The 22936-nt window shown below is 41.4% G+C and overlaps 1 protein-coding gene across 6 annotated transcripts in view; it reads right to left on the bottom strand.

Annotated features, from left to right (window-relative positions):
* Positions 1-434: 434 nt before the first annotated feature.
* The window catches only part of CEP63 (centrosomal protein 63), a 30301-nt gene continuing 7799 nt past the window's right edge, over positions 435-22936 (bottom strand). For all 6 annotated transcript variants that reach the window (XM_081192614.1, XM_081192617.1, XM_081192613.1 and 3 more), the window contains exons 5-15: positions 19313-19438; positions 14882-14995; positions 12503-12736; positions 12101-12246; positions 10094-10213; positions 9476-9590; positions 8421-8618; positions 5688-5753; positions 3258-3463; positions 2716-2998; positions 435-931 (exon numbers count right to left, since the gene is read on the bottom strand). In XM_081192614.1, the coding sequence (XP_081048740.1) occupies positions 773-931; positions 2716-2998; positions 3258-3463; positions 5688-5753; positions 8421-8618; positions 9476-9590; positions 10094-10213; positions 12101-12246; positions 12503-12736; positions 14882-14995; positions 19313-19438 (1767 nt within the window). In that variant the 3' untranslated portion in view covers positions 435-772. The remainder of the gene's footprint in view (positions 932-2715; positions 2999-3257; positions 3464-5687; positions 5754-8420; positions 8619-9475; positions 9591-10093; positions 10214-12100; positions 12247-12502; positions 12737-14881; positions 14996-19312; positions 19439-22936) is intronic.

The following is a 22936-nucleotide window of genomic DNA, read 5'->3' as shown; positions in this document are numbered from 1 at the left end:
CTGCTTAGTACTTCATAAGGCAGCTGTTGTTTAAGTAAAATGGATTTCATGTATAGGTGTTTATTACTTACATTGAACTTCACCTTCTGTACCAACTTATCTTCCACCAAAACACCCTCTCTTTTCATGGAGTATCTATTTCACTGCATTTTGTCCTCTTCAACTATGAAAGATAAATAGTAATAAAACAGACCCCCAATGGAACCAGTGCCACATCATTATGTAGTGTTTGGTATGCAAGTGATAGCAACACAAAGTACAGGAAACTCCAACTCTACAGGAAAACTAAAAAGGAAGCAAAATCACAACTCCTTTTCTTGGTTTCTCAAACTGTTTGAATAACATATTTCATGGAATAAACATCAAGCAAAATTGGAAGCAAAAAGTAACCTAATTCCCAAAATGTTCAGCAACATGAGTTGTAACGATATAAGAAGAAGATGGGTTAGTTGTCATTTTATTTATTCACATGGATATATACATATAAAATATATTTATTTTCTTTTACAAAAAAGCGCTACATCATTCCTTCCTGAAAGTCACTGCACACTCTTGTGCAGCAGGACTTAATAAGGCATCTAGAAAGTAGTGCAATTACTGCCCCCAGACAAAATGCTTTGCTCCAGACAAACTTCATTTCCTTGGTTTCACCACCACCAAAACCAGGGAAAAGAAGAGAAGCCCCTTTCTAGCTGCTGAAGTCTCCCTTGGTCCCCTTCTTGATGCATCTTATATTAAGCCAGCTTTCCAATCCTTGGGTCTTGAAGCAATGTCACTTTTGGTGTTTGAACTGCTGTATTGTCATTTCACTCTCCTTTTTCAACTCCTCAATATGTGCATCTAAGCGTTCTAAGATATGTTGAGATCTTTCTTCTTCCTCCTCCAAGAACTTGACAGCAATCGCACCAATATTTGTTGTAGGCAACGGGCTCTAAAAATAAAACATATATGTTGAACAGGACTCAACCAGAAGATTATTTCTGGCCTACTGCTACATTTTACTATTTAACTGCATCTATGGGCAGAAATCCCCTAAGCAAAGCATCATCTCAGCACTGTTGGTATATATTTAACCCTGAAAAATGTGAAAATGTTGGATTATATAGTATTTGGCTTACACCATCATCCAAATATGTTAACTTGGAGATTAATCTCAATTATTTCAATATAGTTTGCTTTTGAGCACACACCCACACCTAAGCTTTCATCTATTGAGCTTAGATTGGGTGTGATGAAGTTGTACATTAGAAATCATGACTGAAAACTCTAGTAATTATTATTTGCCTTTAAAACACTGAAGTTAATTGAAATATTTTTAGGATTTCAAGTCACAGAAATGGGGCTGACTTCTGATTAAACAAGATTAGGATTGAACTGTAAGCCTTTCATGCTCCCCTCAAGATTCTCAATATACCTCAGCAAGCTATGGTCAAGGAGTCACATCTTTCAAAAATAAAATTATAGGATGGAATTCAATGTCACACACTTCTAATCGTTCTGTCTGCACAAGTATTTCAGCTTGTCAGACAGAATGAACCCCACCTCGCCTCCCTCCGCATGTTCTGGGGTTTCTCACTGGGGCCTCAAGGCAATTTTGGGGTCATTGAGGGTGGGGAAGCCTTGATACACAAGCAGAAGTCCTTAGTTGAGTTAAACCCTAAATGCACAACCAATAGAAACTGTGTAAGTGTAAGAGGACATATGGTGCCTTTTCTGGAGCTACTATACTAAAGACCTACATTGCACATGAGTGTATCAATAGCTCATATTATAGGAACAACTTAATATCAATGTTTCAGTTTTCTTAATACTAGACATTGCAGGCACCAAATCCTATTCCACCCACTTCCACATGGTTCTCCATTGCAAGAGCTACCATTATAATGTCTAAGGCCACAATCACACCACACATTCAAAACATTATAAACAGACATGACATCCCCCATAATTCTGGGAGGTGTAGTTTGTTAAGGGTAGTGAGATTTGTTAGGAAACCTCTAGTCCCTTCACAGACATACAATTTCCAGAGTTCCCTGTGAAAGGGGGTTGACTGTTAAACCACTCTGAAAACCTGTAAAGGAACCATAGCTCCCAGAATTCTTTAGGGGAAGCTGTGCAGTACTTTGAATGTATTGGTGTGAATGTTGTTTACAGCCTTCCTAGGAGAGAGGTAGGCATGATAAAGAGCTGCTTATCCATAGAAGGAATTGCAGCATGCCAGCAACGAACTCACTGCTAGCGCAGCGTTGGCCAATCTCACCATGCCATGTGCATGCATGCAAACCACTAGCAAAGAAAGCACAGGGAATTGGGAAGAAATGATGGAGAAGCAGGACCTATGAGCAAGCCCTCCCTGTTCGCCCATGTTTTCATCCAATCTTAAGCCCAGGCTTTGATAAGCAGCAAGTCAACTGAAGAGGGGCAGTGGAATCCGCTTTGGTCTGCATGCAGACAAGGAACAATTCAGTTGTACTTGGGACACCCCTTTCTGTGCCTCTTGTCAACAAGCTGCTGCCACCTGCTGTCCTACTACAGAATCCTCGCAGTCTTCATTTGAACAGAGGTTTCATGGCATTTGGAAGACTTTTTCAAATAAGATTTGTCTAGTCTAACACACACATCAAACATTTGTGGTAGTGGTTTTACATTAGGCACCACACTCAACCCTCGCGGATTCTGCATATAACTTGGTGTGACACTTCGTTTCATGCTTACCAAAGACAGGAGTTCTTTCTCATTCTTGCCGAACATATAAGTAAATTCACTGTTTCCATGTGGCAAGGAATCTGATCTCAGAAGGGGATCACAGGACAAGGATTCAACGGAGTTGCTCCTGCTGATCTGGGGTGACAGTCCATCAGCTGTACTAAAAACTCTTCTGGTTGACAAATGCTGCACCTTTTGAATTTCTTCTTCATAATGCTGAACAGTCTTGTCAAATTTATCCTGAAGTACTCTCATTTCTTCTTCATGCTTACACTGCAGCTCTTGCAGTCTCCTGAACATGGATTATTAAAAAAAATAATTCACTCAATACAGACCAGCTCTTCTCAGCTGCAAATATTATGCAAGAACGCTTAGGAACAAACTGTTTTCAGTTCCAGGGGGGAAACACATGCAGTGCACAGAGACTTCAAGGTGTAACAGCAGAATGACTTTCTGCAGAACTCCATAGTCGTTAAGCTATACTAGGATTTCAGCCATTGTAAACAATTCATCAGAACAAGCGAAAAACTTGTTGAACACATAGATCTTACCTGCTTTCCACATTCTTTATCTCAGTCATCTGCTGCTGCATCTGCTGCATGATATTCTCATATCTGCCCTGAGACCTGCGGGATGAGGCTTCCAGGCTGGCTTTAGTTTCTGCTAGTTCTTTCAATAATCGCTGGTTTTCAGACTCCACCTTATTTAGGGCTTTGGTATAACTTTCCTGGAATTCTGCCAGGGGGGCACTTTTTCCCTTAAGGTGACAGAAGTGCTTTAGTCAGCGCTGCTGTGTTTGTTCACCAGCCCAGCTTTCCCTAGAAAGTTTGATTTTGTATTGCAGATTTAAGAAGTAAATTTTCCAAGTCTTCTACTAGGAAAAAATCCCTTCAGAGTGTAAATCAATCACCAGCTGTCTGAATGAGTCTACATCTAGAAAGACCAAACTAATCAAACCTACATAGGTACAAGCTTCCCTCATTCATCTCAATTGGGTGTGAACTTCAAGACCAATTTGTGATCACTTAAATGTCAGTCACATTAAATGTGTTCCAGCTGCACAGCTCACCACTAACACCAAAGCCAATGGGACTGCTTGCTTGTACCTGGATATACAAAAAATCTCCTGACACTCCATTCATTTGAAACCGCTGTGTGATTAGTGTATTTGCCAACTGCAGAGAAAAGCTTAAATAACCAGCTGGGACTGACCCCTCTAGAGTCACGAGTCCAAGATCCTATTACCAAGAAATCCAACCACACATGCACACACAGATCAGAGCATAACTACCGTCAGCTGAGCAACACTGAGCAAACATATACATTTTTGAAATATCAAGTTTTTAGCTCAGTAATTTCCCTTAGTAAGATTATTTAACTTAGTTAGCCTCTATCCCATCTCCTTCACTTCCCTATTCTAATCAGCTTGCAAGAGCTGCAACATATCTGCAAATGCTGAGATGTCATTCAAGATTTTCAAGTGAAATTTCCTTCTGTATTTTCAAGTGGAGACGTAGAACATTATCAAACCTGCTCCCTACCATTTGTTTCTTGTCACATCAAAATGTTGAAATGCATTTTGTAACATGTGATCTAGATTAATTTCATTTCAAAATATGAATACAGTGGTACCTCGGGTTAAGTACTTAATTCGTTCCAGAGGTCCGTTCTTAACCTGAAACTGTTCTTAACCTGAAGCACCACTTTAGCTAATGGGGCCTCTTGCTGCTGCACCGCTGGAGCCCAATTTCTGTTCTCATCCTGAAGCAAAGTTCTTAACCCGAAGCACTATTTCTGGGTTAGCGGAGTGTGTAACCTGAAGCATATGTAACCCGAGGTACCACTGTATACTTGTAAACTGAAGAACAAAATCAAACTCAGAATCCGCCCTCTCCCCCCCCCCCCCCCGTACACCCTGGAGGATGTAGGGACATGACTCCCACCCCTCTATGCAGAGGGCTATTGACTCATGAGCTGCTGCCCTGCTCACCCTATCTGTTGTAAAAATGAACACCTGGACAAGGAGATTTTCCTAAGTATAGGGAGATCCCATGTTCAAACTAACAAACACAGGATCAATTTGGTTCACTTCTCCCCATAATGACAGAAGTGGGGAAACAGATGGAAGGAAACCCGAGGCTCACACGTTGTCTCACAAGGTACAGAAGAGACTGTGTGTGTGTGTGTGTGTGTGTGTGTGTGTGCAATGTCTGAACAGCCAAATTATCTCACTTGATTATAAACACAAACCAAATTGTATTTTCTTAATACCTACTAAAATTAAATGCCCTAGACAAATCTTCACTAGTATTCAATTTTCAATGTTTTGTTCTCAAATGCTTGTTTTCTCCAGAGAGCTTAAATTATGGGGAGGGGTGGGGAGGGGCACAAGAAGACACCACCCTCTGATATGCCCACTTTAATTACCAATATGAGACAATTCTGTCTGCTGCAGCCATGTGCAGAAAACAAGTTCCACCAGTTCGGCAACATTCATCGGGGGAAATCATCTGCAACAGTGTTCTTATTACTGAGAAGAGACAGCACAATTTTTCTGTGACAATGTGGATGGGCTTCAAATTACTATAACTATGTGTAGGGGTTCAATCAAAACATTGTGTGAGCAGGCTTTGAATGCCAACTTTTATTGCAATGTTTCATTTTATACTCTCCTTCACTAACATTGCACTGACACCTAGTGGGCCCAGAAAATAAAATATACATAGTTCAATCTGTCCATCTTTCTATACTAACGATTAGGATGTTTAGTCAGAAGTAAGACTCACCAATTTCACTTAAACCCCACTGTGACTTAACCTGCAAGCTTCAGTATAAAAATATCAAATCACCTTTCAAAGCTTTGTATAAATATATGAAAGATGCACTTGCCTGCGCAACACACACAAAAGCCAAGTGTTTTATAGAGAGACTACAAGTGCACAACACTTCAAATAGCACATCCCATCACACCAGACACTTACCTTCTGAAGAATTTCTGAGAGCTGGTGATTGTCTTGCTTAAGAGATTCCAACTGCGACAAAACAGCCTGAAGTGACAGGGTGGGGGATGGGGAGAAGTTACCATTTTCCCCCGTTAGTATCGTATTTTTCGCTCTATAACACGCACCAGACCATAACACGCACATAGTTTTTAGAGGAGGAAAACAAGAAAAAAAATATTCTAAATGAAACAGTGGATGTATGATTTTTGTGGTTCATGCTGTGGCCACAGACATGTGATCTGACAGTGAGTCTGGAGTAGCCCAATGCAAAAATCCTGAGGATCCATGTGGATCCATGCTTTGTAACCACGTTTTTGCACCACTGCGACCCTAGGCAACAGTGGGTGCGTGATTTTTTTGGTGCAAGATGTAGCCATGGACATGCTATGTGATCTGATGGTGAATTTGGGGTGACCCAATGCAAAAATCCTGAGGATCCATGCTTTGTAACCACGTTTTTGCACCACTGTGGCCCCAGGCAACAGTGGGTGCATGATTTTTTTGGTACAGACTGTAGCCATGGACATGTAATGTGATCTGATGGTGAATTTGGGGTGACCCAATGCAAAAATCCTGAGGATCCATGTGGATCCGTGCTTTGTCACCACATTTTAAATGGGGAGGGAAGGAAAAACGCAGAAGGGACAAGGAGCACAAGAGGCGTGTGCGGAGAAGCAGCTGGCTAAGAATGCAGGGGAGGGGTTTAACAGGGGGGGAGGAAAGGAAGGCAAAAGTCCCCCCACACCCAAGCCAGCCCTCTCTCTCTCTCTCCCACCTGCATGTTTTTCGGCTGCCTGCGAGTCCCTAGAGCACGGAGGGGAAGACGTGGTGGGCTGGAGCCTGCGCGCAGTGTGACTAGGAAAGAATTAGAAGGAAGGACTCGATCCTTTCCTTAACCCTCTGCTTGCCAGGAGGGCAGGGGATTCCCTGCTCTTTGTTGAGTTTGAGCAAACGTAGCAACAGAAGCGGGTGGGCAGTAAGACCCTGAGGCAGAATGCAGGAAAGCAGCAGCTTCCGCCTTCCCTCCGCCCGCCCGCCCGATCTTATTTTTGCCTGATTTTTGCCTATTTTTGCCCCTGCGCTCTGGCGAGTCAGCTCCAGGGACCACACATTCACTCAATAACACGCACAGACATTTCCCCTTACTTTTTAGGAGAAAAAATATGTGTGTTATAGAGCGAAAATTACGGTATATTTCACATGGAGGAACCATATAGCCCATAAACTTGTGCCAATCTGAGAATTGTAACCTTAATCTTAGCAAGTTTCTAGCCCTCATAGCTAACTCTGAAAATGTGGTGCCAATACAGCTAAAGGTCTGGAACATATGTGCAACCAAAGAAGTGTCATCCCACAACAGATGGTTTCCTCTAATGCAGGGCTCACCAACCAGGCACCCATGAGTGCCATCATTCCTGCAAAAGCCTTCTTCATCAGTAACCCACAGGCAGGGCCCAAGACTCTGATATTTCATTTTTTAAAAAATAAGTTCCTAGCCATCCTAGAAAGCTATAAATCAAAATGTACAGGCAGCTTTCTATGCAATTTCTGTGAAATTAGCCAGCCTGGCTACTCCCAGCTGGTAGTGGTTTTTGCCAATGAATACATGAGAGCTGTAGTTCATAAATGAGTTGTTTGGACGCCAGGCAACAGATATCCCTGGGGTCCCAAAGAGCAGCTGTTTCCTCCTCTCCTTTAGTGGCCTCTCTGCTTCTGTGTTATTTTTGAGACCTCAGACTTTCCATAGTTTGCCTTTTCTTTTCCCCTAGTAACCAAGTGTGGTGTTTGCCCATTCTTTGGGGATACGTTTGTATTGGGGGAGAGAAAGGGTTAATAGGTTTACCAATAAGGAAGCCTGGGGGAGCCTACCTGATTTTGAGGCTCAGCCCAGAGGTTTTGACAGTTAGTTGGGTTGGTTCTTTTGGGCGGGGAGATAGAAGAGTCAGAGTGAGTTACAGACAGGGACATGATTGTGAGGGAATAGACTGACAGCTTTTCAAATATATTTTAAAACTTGTTTGTGTTTGAAATAAACTTTAATCTTCATTGTTTACCTGACTGAGACTCAATACTTCACCGGGGAACCCTGGTTTTTTTCCACAAAATTGGTGGCAGCGGAAGAATAAAGTAGTTTTGTATAGGTCAGTAAGTCTGTGAAACAACGGGGGTCTCTGTATGAACGCCACACCAAGCTACATCTTTCCTGCAGTGGGTTCATCTGGGATTAGGTATGCCCTAGAAATTATTATTTTTTTCTAATATTAAATAATCTCTACTCCTCTGCCAAATGCAAATGTGAAAACTTTATGAAAGAGGCTTAGGCATGCCTCCTACCTGCAGAGAAGCTAAAAACCAGGGACTCATTAAGAATTCACTGCATAGTCAACTTATAGTACAATGGTATACATGTGTTTAATGGGACACTTTAGGCTATGGGTTGGGGTTGGCATTGGGGAAAACCAGAATATTTGTGCCTTTAACAGCTGTGCGGAAAAGGCTTAGCCTTTTCCAGTATGGAAATACAATTACAGAAAAAGCTTCACCATGACTGCACAATTTTTTTGTTATGCCACCCCTCCCATGGCATGTTGTGACTGGTGCCCACAGCACTCTTTCAAAATGCAAGATGTGCCTACTGCTCCATAAAGGTTTGCAACCCCCTGCTCTAATTGCTATACATCAAAACATTTTGAGGGATAACAGCCTATTTACCCTGTGCTCCACTGCCTTCCGTTCTGCTTTTTCAATCTCTATTTTTAGTTGCTGCTCCAAGTTTAAAGTACAACTATTTGATGAGGCAATTGTGATGTCGCGCTGGTGAAGCTCCCGTGTTAGCTGAGCAACCTCCTGCTTCATTCCTTCTAACTCGCTGTTGTGACTATGTTCTTTGTGCAATAGCTGCTCCTTCAGCTAGACAGAAACATATATGAAATTTGCGGTTAACATTTCACTGATTATCAGAAATCTCAGCATACGAAGCTCTCTGGAAGCACAACATCCTCCAGTTGCTCACTACTTAATCCTAGTGAGCAGCACTGTTTCATAATTCATTCAGTACTAATGCACAGTGTAATAGTTCTGCCTGTATACATTGATCTTCTGCATTCTTAGGGCAGTTGTATTTCATTGAATCGAGGGATTAATGATAAACTAGCAAATTACCCACAAGTGGACTGGCCAACTGAATTATTCACACTATAACAATGCCCCCTGACTGTTCCTGAGTTTCTACTGCACACAAAAGTGCAAATAAGACAAATATTTTTTAAAATATTACCAAAATGCAGAGGCCAGAAGAGTAAAGGACCCACTTTGTGTCATCAAAAAAGGTGATAGGTGCCAATAGTCAAATTGTAAGCACCATTTCAAAAGTAATGCTGAACACAACTGAACACTAAAAAAAATTGCTTTCCATTCTATATGAAATACTCACTGACCTAGCCACTGGACCAGGTTGAGCTATTAAACAAAATTGTGGGAAGGATTTAAAACACAGAAACTGAAGAAGCTGATTGTTGCATAGTTTGTTCCACTCTATGGACTAAAAAATCCCTAAAATGAACATCAAGCCACATCAGAGTAAATTCTTAGCTTAATACATAGATGACATCTAATACATAGACAAAACTCAGAAGCAACCATTAAAAACAAGGGTGCTTACTAGGTGTGATGGGGCTTTCAGTAACAACATCGATTCCTACAGTGCCCAAACCTATTTTAAAATGATATATCACTGCACATCTTTTATTTGCACAAAAGACCCTCACCTTTTTTATCTCAGCCTTGGCCTGGCAGAGGTGCTCTTCTGTCAGCTGCAGCTCCTGGCATTTCTCAGTTAGCAATTCACTCGGCGGGGCATGGTTTGCATTTGCAGAACCCAGGCTATATTCCAAAATGGTACAAGCACAACAAAACACAAAAGACTTTGTAAACTATTGTAGCAAATCGCTACAGAGAGGAGAGTGGCAGCCATTTTGCAATTATCTGAGCCCCCCGCAAAAAAATCTGATGCACAAATCCCACTGAGCAACATCCAAGTTACAGAAACTTTTCCTTGGTAGCTTGTTGCTCACTCAACAATTCAACAGTTGATGAGAAGTTGTAATTTTAGTCACCTAGCAAGCATAAAAGTTGGACACGACTAAACAACAACAAAGCAAGCATATATGACTCTTAGACCTTTGTATGAGATAAAAATGTCTTAAATTACAGTCAGGCATCTCCAAGTAAGGATGTCCTATTCATATAATGCTAAATAAATTACTAAAAAGTTTAGACATTTCTAAGCCACCATTAGAGCCCTCTGCTACGTAAAGATTCAGAACTTATCTTCTAAATTCAAACTCTTTTGTAAAGGTGGAGAAATTTCTGCAATGATCATCTACCTGCCCTCAAGATGAATAATTTCAGGATGCTCTAGGTGCAAGTGTATGTTGTCCAACTCTGTCCTGCTACGATAGATTCCATTGGCTCCTTCACTGCTCTGCAGGCACTCTTCCAGCGACCTGTACAGGAAGACATGTGAGTTCCTAAAGACCGTAGCCTTCTGACATCCAAATTAAATCAGACACACCAGTTCTATTAGATGTGCAAACAAACCCACAACACAGTTGAATATTGCGATGCTTGTTTCTGAAGTGCTAAATATATGACTAAAATAGAAAGTAGTACCTCAACTCTACATTAACCGCACTTAACCGTCAATGAAATAATCGTGGAAGAAATAATCATGTTCACCATCAGTGTTGCAAATGAAAAAGGGAACAGCGCAGCCCTTGCGTGTTACTCACCTTAAGCTCTGGCCAGGCAGAGCTATGGCCCAGTTCACATGTAATGCTAAGCCAAACCATACTAGAAGGGAGATTGTGGCAACTTTGCTTCCCCACTGGTACTGGTACTGCTACTGCTGTGATATAGGCCATGGTTTGGCTTAGTGTGTCATCCAAATCAAGGTTCATGGTTTGTCGCTTCAAAATAAACCACAAGCTGTAATTCAAGAACAAACCTTGGTTAAAGCTTGTGGTTTGTCTGAAGGAGGCAAACCAAGAACCTGGGTTGGACAATACACTAACCCAAATCATGGTTCACCTTGCATGAGGACTCAAGAACAAATGAAGCAGCCACACTCTTTTTCCGGGAGACCACACATTTGTTTTCAGCAATGGTTTGGCTTAGTGTTACAAGAAAAGCAGGTCAGTTAGTTACTACTGCCTTTTTAAAGCTTGGAACAGTAATTTAGGGACTCTCAGTAGGTCGTAACTATCAGTCACAAGGATCTTACAGTTTAAAATGTTGTTCCAGGTGTTAATCGGTAAGGAAAGAGGATGGGAAGTATGACTCAATTCTAGTATTATCATCCACCTTACAATTTCTGCCCAAGAAAAGTGCTCAACTTATGAAAGCCAACATCCAACAAGAGGGTTTTTTGGGGGGAAATTGAAACACTTTAAAGTAATACAATAAAGCAAAGGTCCATATATCTGCTTGCCAGAGATGATCTGACAAATATCTGGTGACTGACTCCATCCTAGTGAGTAGGATACGCAACAGGGATAAGCCTCTGCCTCCTTCCATACCATCTGAGAAGGGGAGAAGGCTAATTCTCACATTCGTGCTAGGCTTTGAATGTTCTCCAATTACCTCAAGTTCAGTATGTTGCCAAGAGACAAGACCCCATCCCCCACGTGAGATGGGGTCTATGTCAAACACAAGTGTCCTTGCTTATCAAGGCCAGTCAAAATTTGTGGATCCTTGAAATAAAAGGAACAAATAATAAGACATTCAATAAATGCATTTGGTCTGGCTGAAATTTCACATATTTCACTGGACGGTAGTACAAAATCCTAAAAGCAGTCCATGTGTACCCTCACAAAATGTAATTCAAAATGCATGAATTTACTACAGTGGCAATTTTTAATTCAGAGAAGTAGGATTGGTGGTGTAGAGAATAAATAACCAGAGGCATTATTCCACTATTACAAGAACAAACAATTAAATTTAGCAAGTGTATTTGTTAACCTACTGAAGCAGTTCTCAAAAGGGAGAGGTAGATTATGGTAACTTCCACTGGATGTTTTGATGCCTCACTGAAAGCCTCTCAAACTGGCAACAGTTAATTGACAGTCAGTTAAAAATATAAAATCTATTTTCTCTTTCTCTCTCCAAGAAACATTTAGAAAATCCACCTTAAACCATGCTGTAGACTGATATAATCCTGCCTCTTTTTCCTTTTTTTAAATAACGTTTTTAGCAAATGCTGAATACTAATCACTATCTATCTTCAGTTGGGTTGGAAAAACACATGTGCTACAGACTTTTCCTAGACATCTAGGAATATCTAGGTTTCAGGCAAAGGGCATAATTTCGGTATGTTTTGATGCCAAGAACCATACCTGACAAAAGCTTCTTTGTTTTGCAAGGTTTCAGTTAGTTTGGACACTTCCTTCTGTAATTGTTCTTTATGCATCTGTAGGTTGTTAATGAAGTCCTCCTGAGAGAGCAGAGTGGCTCTAAGTTCCATCTTTTCTTCATGTAGAACCTTCAGAGGAGAAGATGGAAATTAGTGATGCAAAGATACAACAAATGGGATTAAGATTTTAGAATAAGCACGCTATTGTGCTTGTGCATATACCCAAAGAGGAGGACAACTTGGAACAATCCCTTCCCTGTCAGACATTGCTTCTCAATTAGGCTCAGGATAAAGCTGGGAGGAAGCCTATTTAATTAGTGACTTGCCAGCCCACTACCATTACAAGCTGCATATTAACCTGCTTCCAAGCAATTCACTCACAGACCTCCAGTGAGTTCCGGGAAACTTTCAGCTCATCTAGTACTCTTTGATGTTCCTCCAAAATTTTCTGATTGCTAGAAGTTAAATCATCCACTTTCATATTCAGCCTTTCCACTTCCAGTTCATTGGCACAGATAGTGTCATTGGCCCTTTCCAACTTGCTAGTTAAGTGATGGATTTCAGATTGGCTCGCCAGCTCCACAGACTCAAACATTTGCTTCCGGCTGGACAGTTGAGCCTGTAACACAGAGAGCACTGTTCTGTTAAGCTCCCCATTCCTGGCATAAATGAAATGGGTTAGGTTCTATTTTTGTCCACTTGTAGCAGTGATCACGACACTACTTCTGGAAGAAAAGAGCCACAAGAGGTTTACATGTCCAACTTCTCCAACTGCAACAAAAGTTTCCCAAGAAATATAGCACTTCTTCACTTATTAGATGGTCACTATAACTGATAAAGGGAATAAAGACAAACATATATGTTTGGAATCTGCAGACATAATGTGTCCCGTAAGACATACATATAAGTTAAGGGATATACATACACAAAACCTTTTGTGCAGGATGGCTTCCCTACTGGATAGGAAAGCTTTCAAACTGAGAGTTTTAAAGCAACCTAGGCATGCACTGTTTTTAAACTGAAGGTATCCAACCAACTTATGTAGGGTGTGAAAGTTTCCAGTATTGTATTTTTGTGCTTTTAGAAATGCATTGTTTCACAATACAAATCAAACTGGTCAACTGGAATGGATATAAAGCTAGTGAAATATAAGATGGAAGTTGTAATTATATTTTAGTCAACAATCCCTTAAAAATATTTATGCACACAGCTTTTCAAGCATGTTAAAACTAACAAAATGCTTTTCAGTGCCTTCATTTTTCCACTTTAAAATCTAAATAATGTAAGGGAAGTGTATGTAATTGAGTTTCACTTCTTAAAATATTTACAAGTATTCTTATCAAAATAATTTCCAAGTAAAGCTCTGAATCTCTATGAATGTAATAAACCACTCTAAGTGAACTTTAATTATTTTCTCTCATCAAGTATTTCAGTTCTCAACTATGCTTGGCTTTCAGAAAAACTTTTCTGATATTCACATAACATGTACAATTAACATGTTATTGAGCTCCTTGGAAGATAAAGGTGGCCTATGAATAAATGATTTTTTTTCCCCTGGAAAACCCACATCATCAGCATCCAAGGAGGCAATCCTATTCATACAACTTATTCCCAAATCAATGTCAACAGGACGACTGCATACCTGCAGTTAAGAATTATTTGGGTTACATTAAATATAGACTAGGGTTCTGTCAGTGCAAGGATTTCCCCTAAGCCAATGGAATGTTCTCCCCTCTCCTCCCGCCTGCATCCCCTAGATCTGTTCTAGAAGTTCCCTCAACCCTCAAGAACAGATGTGGGAATGGCGCAGGTGGCAAGAGAGAGTGGGAAGTCCTGTTGCACTGGTGGTAATCCTTGTGTGCATCTGCAACTATTTCACAGAATACTGCCCTTTGACTGCTTTGAGAATCAAAATCCTACTACCTGGGTTTTTTTGCTGCCCTGTCACTGATATGACCTTCTAGCTAAGGCTCCAAACAAATCTGCTTTCAATAGACTAAGCCATCAAAAACACAGGCACAGCTACAGCAAGGTATTTGTCTTCAAAAGGCTTACACTTTGTCCAAGCACATCTGTGAGCATCTTTCACAAAGACACTATCAGTGTCAGCCTTAATCCTGTCACTGCCAACTTCTGCCATGCAGAACTTCCACTCAGTGGCAACTGTGGAGTCCATTAAGTGCAAAGCTCCCAGCAAGAGCTTCTTATCAACAACTCCAGTGTTTTGTGTCAGACCAAGTTTATTCACAGCTGGTACCTGGTCAGTTAAACTAAGCCACAGCAGCACTAACTCAATGAACAGATTAATTTTTCAGAAACAGCAGAGGCTCTGCACGCTTGCTTCAAGAGACACAAACAGCACAGCTATGCATTAACACTACCTTGGTTACCCTGCCACATAGGAAATGCACCATTTTTAAAAATCATTATTTAAACAGGTTGCATACACCTGGTGGCATGTTGTCTGGCATCTATACAGTTTTGAACAACATCGTATTTTAATTCTTTCACACTGTGCAATTACCCAACCAGAATCATTTTATGGCCTTTCTCCAGCTGGCACTTGACAGCAAAGATAGGCAATTGCCTTCCAGCCACTGTACAGTTTTCAGATTATTTCCTGGCTTTGTCTACATATTGAACAGGACAAGGTTATTCCATCAGGAGTTTCATTGTCATTTCACTGGTAACCTAAATTGTGCTAAGGCTCTGAAGTCTGCCAGTAAGTCCTTTCCGAGGCAAACTCCTCATCCGTTAACTCTACCTGAATGAGATCAGACTGTTCAGAAAAAGCCTTCCGCTGTGCTTCCAGTGATGCCACATGCTGCTGGTAGTGCAAGCGCTGTTTCTCCCAATCTAGAGATTTCTGGCGGAACTCCTGTAAAGACAATTGGTAATCGCTATCGATGTGGTTGAAAAATACCCACTATCCCAAATCCAGTATTTTCTATCTTGCCCCTATCCTTATCCAAGTCAAGAACCTCATGAAGTACTGTAAGCCTGCAACGTACATGCATATAACTTACGCACATTCAGCTTTATGTGCTTGGCAATAAACAAACAAATAAAAAGGGGGTGGGCAACGGGTGGGGGGGAGACTTTGGCAAATCCCACCCACCACTGAACCCAATGTGTTTTGAGTGCAGTGGTACCTCTGGTTACGAACTCCGCTAATTTGGAAGTAGCAGCTCCTGGTTGTGAACTTTGCCCAAGGATGCGAACTGAAATCGCACGCCAGAGGCACGCACACAGCGGGACACCCCATTAGCGAAAGTGCGCCTCAGGATAAGAACAGTTTCAGCTTAAGAATGGACCTCCGGAACGAATTAAGTTCGTAACCAGAGGTACCACTGTATATACAATTTTGGCTTTAGGTGCGATCCCCAGAATGTAACACTGTGTTTGTTGGGGTCTTACTGTAATCTAATACAGTGGTGCCTCGCAAGACGAAATTAATTCGTTCCGCAAGTCTCTTCGTCTTGCGGTTTTTTCGTCTTGCGATGCACAGTTTCCCATAGGAATGCATTGAAAATCAATTAATGCGTTCCTAGGGAAACCGCCTTCGGACCAGGTCCGGGGACAGTCTGCCCCCGGACCTCTTCTGAAGGCTGGGGGGGGGACAAGGGCTTTTCTTCCCACCCCCAGCATTTTAAAAAACCCCGGGACAGCGGAGGACTTGGACAGCTTTCCAAAGTGGGGCGGCTGGGGCAGGTGTCCCCACCCCCCCACCCCACTTCGGAACAGCGTTCCGAAGTGGGGCGGATGGGGCAGCTGTTCCCGCCCCCCCTCCCCCCTTCGGAACAGCGTTCCGAAGTGGGGCGGATGGGGCAGCTGTTCCCGCCCCCCTCCCCCCTTCGGAACAGCGTTCCGAAGTGGGGCGGATGGGGCAGGTGTCCCCACCCCCCCCGCCCCACTTCGGAACAGCTTTCCGAAGTGGGGCGGCTGGGGCTGGTGTCCCCACCCCCCCCCCCGCCCCAATTCGGAACAGCTTTCCGAAGTGGGGCGGCTGGGGCAGGTGTCCCCCCCCCTTCGGAACAGCATTTTAAAATCTCCCCGTGTCCCGGGAAGATTTTAAAATGCTGGGGGTCGGGCTGCCGACCCCCAGCATATTAAAACCTTCCCGGGACACGGGGAGATTTTAAAATGCTGGGGGTCGGCAGCTAACGCTTCGCTCCCGACCCCCAGCATTTTAAAATCTCCCCGGGACAGAGACTTCTCTGCTGTCCCTTGGAGATTTTAAAATGCTGGGGGTCGGCAGCGAACGCTTCGCTCCCGACCCCCAGCATTTTAAGATCGCCCGGGGCAGGCGGGGGAAAGGCAGGCGGGGGGTGGGAGCAAAGACTTTTGCCCCCCGCCGGCCTTCAGAAGAGGTCCTCTTCTGAAGGCCGGCTGTGGGCGAAAGTCTTTGCTCCCGACCGCCAGCATTTCCCTATGGGCTTTCGTCTTGCGATGCAAGCCCATAGGGAAATTCGTCTTGCGAAGCACCTCCAAAACAGAAAACCCTTTCGTCTTGCGGGTTTTCCGTCTTGCGAGGCATTCGTCTTGCGGGGTACCACTGTACAACCATTCATAAGAACAATATTTTATTTTGGTTTCCAGTCCATTTTTTTAATGCCATTTATTGCTTGTATAGATGTTGGACAAATGCCTTTATAAATCTGAGAGTTCTTTAGACTTTTGTTTTTCAAAGTGTCTGCCACAGAGACCATGCTACAGAGACCATATAGGTTGTAAGCATGGAGTATACTGTGGCAATAATGATAGGTCCAGAAAAAGATACAGCATCTGAAAAACAATACTGAATTTATCGTGACAGGAAAATTAAGGTGGTCTTGGAAGACCCTACAAAATGCTTCCAGCCAACAGTAGGAAGAAAGCATCCCCAGGTCTTTGAATGATCTGTCATTACACATTCAACTAAGTTTATCAGAACACATCATTATCTCTCAAGGGGTTTCTAAATAATGAACATTAAAAAAAAATACTGATTCTATCATATCATGTGTCACACAGTCCTCCAAGTTATTATGCTACTGCAAATATATAACATTTTCCAAATGTTCCAGGTAAAATATATTTTATCTGAAAAAATGCTACACATCGCCTGAATGATACATTTGTTCTTGTGTAAGCACTATGTGGGATGAGGCTGTGTAGCATGAGTACATTAAATACTGTTTTTGACATAATTAGTAGGGATGGACAAACTTACTCCACAAGAAATTGCAATTCTCGCATTAAGCAATAAATCCCATGGTACAAGCTCAGATGAAATTTCAATTTTTCTGTCATTTCATAAGTATATTTAATTCCTGCACATTCAAAACCACAACAGGAAAAGCACTTTCCTTGTCCATTACCAGAGATTACTTAATTGCCCTCAGGGTTCATCCTCACACACTCTTTTCATACAGAACACCAGAGATTTCATATGTATAAAGGCAATGGTATACATCTGTAACTGTGCCAATTTAATATTTTTTAATTAAAATAATTAACTCCCTAAGCAGCATTTATGTTTTCAAGGCTGTATCTAGTGGGAGACATAGGAAGCATTCTGACTCCATCACTGCTCAACTCACAGTGGCATGGGTTTAGTTCTGGAATGTGGCTATCTGAAAAAAGCATGTGCATACAGAGAGAGAGAGAGAGAGAGAGAGAGAGGGAGATAGATACACAGAGATTGAATGCACAAGCATTATGTACCAGTATGTGTCATGAATGCAAATTACAAAGACCCCCTGCAAAGTTTCTTGGACCCCAACAATAGAACTATATTGATACATTCCTGTACATACTGGAAATAGGCAAAGTTCAATTCCAAGGATAAAATGCAACATAAGGTGCCTGTTTCTCTCATATACTCACACAAACACACCTCTGCTAAATATTACAGTAATAAGGTAGCAAATACAAAAACGTTTCTAAATATTTTTGCAACTTGTTACATATTCATTGATCAAAGAACCTGCTGGCTTAAGATCAGAATTAAGACTCTCTCATATTGGGTCAAGATCCACAAAACTGAGAAATCTGAAGCCGCAGACATTGCCCCATGCATTGCCCTGTGATCAGCAATGATGCTGTGCAATGTTACAAATTGTGCTTCCTTACACCTTGCCCTCCATGCACTCACACTTTTCCTTGGCCTTTCAGGTCCAAATCTAGAAAGGGAGGTTAGAGTGCCTGAGACCAGCCAAGATGCTCCACACTGTCCTGGTCTGCATAGCTAATCAGGGGGTACAACATACACTACCCAAAGTGTGACTGCTAACTGATTGAACAATTAGGCCATATTTCTTTTCAAACAATTAAATATACCTTAAATCAGTGGTTCGCAATTGGGGGTTCACAGACCCACCCAGGGGGTCCATGGCACCATTCACATAACAAAAACTACCATAGAGATATCGAAATTTTCAAAAGTAGGGGGCCCCTGACTTGGCTTTTGAAAAACAGGTCTGCAGTACTTAGCTAATTGGGACCAACTTCCTTAAATAATTAAGTATCTAATTTAATACCTTAAATATTTAATTTGCAATTAAATATACCTGTGTATAATCAAATGCATTTAGTTATGCAGTCCAGATGCATATTTTTTTTTTACTTCTATAGGGGCAAGAGAATAATTGAAAAATTAACCAACATACTTTTGAAGCTCCCTGTACATATACAAAGACACTAAGCAAATAGCTTGCTTCAAGTCTAAAGCTAGAATCCAAAGAATCATGGAACAAATTCCTTGAGTCCAAGGGTCTTCAGCTTTGTTTCAAATCAGATTTTTACTTTAAAATAAATCCAATTTCAATGTTTAAATTATCAGTTTAAAAATAATATGTTCAAAGGAAATCACTGATTTTTATCAAACCTGTCATGGTTCAGGCTGGTTTCTTGCTTCTGTACAGTTGTGCTCTTTAACCCCAAATGGGGAAAGCATACTGAACAAAAATAAAGCACTTATTCTTCCACACATTCTCAGAAATCTGATGAATATTGTGCTCGCCAGTGCTTGTACATCAGATTCCAAAGAGACCATGCAAATGTATATAAAAAACAGCTGAAAACATATTTGCTCAGAAAGCACTAGAGAAAAGAAACTAAAGGCCAATTCATATCTACTCAGAAGTAAGCCCCATTGAGTTCCATAGTTCTGAATTTATGAAACCCGGACCAGGACTGCATTTTATGCACTTACCTCTAACTTCTTAGTCAGGATGCTTACTTCAGATTGGTCCTCCTCTTGGCTCCTGGAGGGTAATTTCCTTGCTTCTTTCAGTTGTTTCTTCAGCAGTTTCTCATAGCTTCTCTTCAGCCTAGCTAGCTGTATGAAAAGCAAGGCAATTCACAGCATTGTGATTGGTGCTGTAGAGGAACACAGGTTTTCTGAAGCAATATTGCAACTTTGTAGGATACATTTTTATTATGGATTTTCTATTTTTTATTTGGACACTTCATTATTACAACAAATGGAGGAAGGAAAAAAATAATACAACCCACAAAAGTAAATATTCCCATTAAATCCCTATTCTAACTCCCTCCAAACCGACAACTCACAAAATAATAAAAGACCGCAAAGCAGAAAATAAAGAAGGGGGAAAGAGAGAACAGAAAGTAGACTGAAGTTATGATAGATCAGAAAATATGATGAAGCAATTGTAAAGAAGTGGGGAGGGAACTGGCAGGGAACTATGAGCTATCAGTGTTTGAACTCTTATAGCATCCATGGCATGCATACTTATTCAGAAAAAGTATACATTTAAAATAGGAATCTTGATTTAAGGCAGTCTAGAACAACTCTGGAAATGCTGTAAAGAGAACAGACAGTTTGCAGTAAAGATTAAACTACTACTACTATTATTATTATTTTCATTTCCATACCTATTTATATTTTTTAGAAAAAAATCTCGCAGTTTACAACTGACATTAAAACACCAAATCAAACAATCCAGAATAAAACATTACTGAAGAAAGTGAAATATAATGTATAAACTCAAAGCAACATAAGTAACAGGAAACTAAAATATTGTCTTAAAGATTTCAAAATAAAGGATTACGAAGGAGGTAAACTACAGAATGTACATTTAACGCCGCAAGGTTAACAACATTATCTTAAACGTTAAAAGAAAACATTATTAAAGGAAGTCAAATACAAGGTGCACATTTAAAACAGCATAATTAGCAAGATAATAAATTATTATTATAAGTACAGAGCGTATCTGCTGCTGGTGCTGCCAATAATGCCAACAGTGGTTCATGGCAGGCGGCAGATGTGGATGCTCAGGTCTGATGACTTGGATCTGCACTAAGAGTCACTCAAGTCGGTCTCTTAGTAATGCTGCATGTATTGAGAGGGATATTTTTAGTTGTGGACCAAGTGCTTAAAATTACAGTAATTTTATAATTCAAATGTGGATTTGAATTCCAGATAGCAGTACCACTACTCTTAAAAGGGGGCACCACTTAAGAGTAAAAATTGTGACACTACACACTCTAGTGCTAGTATACACATAGACTGCCTTCTGCTATACTTACTGAATTGCTAACACTCTTCAGCCCTCCTGACTGCCCCCATACTGCTGCCAGTCCAGCTTCCAACCTTTGCAAATATCTGCCACTGCACCTCAATCTTGCTTGGCAGAATCCTTACTATCCCCATGGGGGAATCTCCTAAACAAGCACCATTACTCATGCTGGAATGAAAAGACTTCTAAAAATGTAGACAGATGTCTTCAGATTGCTAAAGCAACAGCACAAAATTAATTTTATTTATGGCCTACAGTAGGCCGCACTTGAACCAACTCTCCAGAGAAAAAGGTTAATGCATTACAAGTCTCATATGGCATTTAACTTCAAGCAGCTGACAAGAAAGAAGAAAGGAGGACAAAAGCGAAGGCCAAACATGAAAAGCTGTCACAGCACCCAACTCCTTATAGTGAAATAGCTGCAGTACAGCAAGCCCTTTGTTCCTTATTTTCTTACAGAATATTTTTTTTAAAATCAGATTTTGGCTGCAACCATATATACACTTACTTGAAGTAAACTTCACTGAAAACAGCAAGGAAACATATAGGACAAGGCCCCAGGAAGAAAACTGACACAAATTCCCCATGAGAATAATGCACAGAGAAGCTGCTGTAATATAAGCAGTCCACCCCACACAACTGTGGTTTGAAGGAACCATTAGCACAGGGAAAGCAAGATTTGAACTTAATACTCTGAGCTGAGGTGCCCCCAACACACCCAAACAAATTGAAGCTACCAACTGACTTTGCAAAGGCAGCTCAACAGCCATTAGAACGATATGCAGTCATACCTCGGGTTACAGACGCTTCAGGTTGCACGTTTTTGAGTTGCCAAACCCGGAAGTACCGGAATGGGTTACTTCTGGGTTTCAGCACTCACACATGCACTAAATCACGCTTTGCGCATGTGCAGAAATGCCGAATCGCAACCTGCACGTGTGCAGACTCAGAGCTGCGGGTTGCAAACGTGCCTCCCGCATGGATCACGTTCGCAACCCGAGCGCCCACTGTACTACCACCAGCAAAAAGAAGTGGAGCTTAGAAGGCAAAATGTTTTTATCTATTAGCAAGAAAAGATGCCAAAATGAGCCTAGGCTTTAGAGTTAATTAACATAGCTTATTAAACTCAGCTCTTAAAGATATTTAATAAGGTGGTTTTTCTTAAGGGTCAGCTAACCAAAGGGCTAACACAGATTATGAAAAGGAATGGAAGGGTATGAGATTTTTTATATATGTAAGTGAAAAGTCTACATGATATAAATGAACTAGATATTTGAAAATGCCAGGCTTAACGAGTGTTCTACAGATAGTAGAGAAGTAAAGCTATTTGAGATCTCCCAATGGAGTAAAACAAGGAACAAATCAAGGTACACATATGATGTGGACAGGAAAACATTGGCCCAAAGATGTTATTCCAATTCCCATCAGCATTGCCAATGGTCAAGGATGATGGGATTTGGACTCCAGCAACAGCTAGAGAGCTCCAGGTTCCCCCACTCTTGATGTATGCCATCGGCATTTTCCCAATAATGAGTGGACATACTCAGCTGTATGTGAACTGTTCTCTTATTAATACCGCTTGACTTCGTTGAACTAAAAACAATCAAGTACTTACTTTAAATTAAACTTTCTCTAAATTCCTGGAAATAAAAGTACGCCATAGAGGGAAAGTCTGCAAACATTTCGTGAAGCAAAACCTTTTTATGTTTACATCCATGTTAAAACCCACAGTGATTATGTAGAAAATAAACTGCACTTTTTATGCCCATTGCAATAACATAACTGCTGAATGTTTGCATCCATTAAATAGGCAAAACAGCAATCACTGCAAATTCCACAAGTTTAAAAGGGGATGTTAAAAGGTTTTAGGAAGAATTGACATATGCATGATTCAGGTTCCTGTTTTTGCACTTTCATGTAAACTGCATCATATTATATATATACACCATATTTTTCGCACCATAGGACGCACCGGACAATAGGACACACTTCGTTTTAGAGGGGGGAGAACAAGAAAAAAAATTCTCCCCCTCTCTGCCCAGCACCCCTTCAGTGAAGCGGCAGGAGGCGCTGCACAGAGAGGGGGAGAACTTTCCCCCTCTTGTTTTCCCGCTCTAAAACAAGGTGCTGTTCAGGCGGCTACCTTGGAAGCCTGGAGAGCGAGAGGGGTCGGTGTGCACTGACCCCTCTCGCTCTCCAGGCTTCAGGTTCCTTTCGACCTGCTCTTTGGGGCTGGCGGGGGGAAGCCCACCACCAGCCCCAAAGAGCAGGTCAGGGAGCAGCGGAAAGGCGCAGCG

Source organism: Podarcis bocagei (genome assembly GCF_964188305.1).
Source record: "Podarcis bocagei genome assembly, chromosome: 4".
Classification (NCBI taxonomy): domain Eukaryota; kingdom Metazoa; phylum Chordata; class Lepidosauria; order Squamata; family Lacertidae; genus Podarcis; species Podarcis bocagei.
This window is presented reverse-complemented; position numbering and strand designations above follow the sequence as displayed.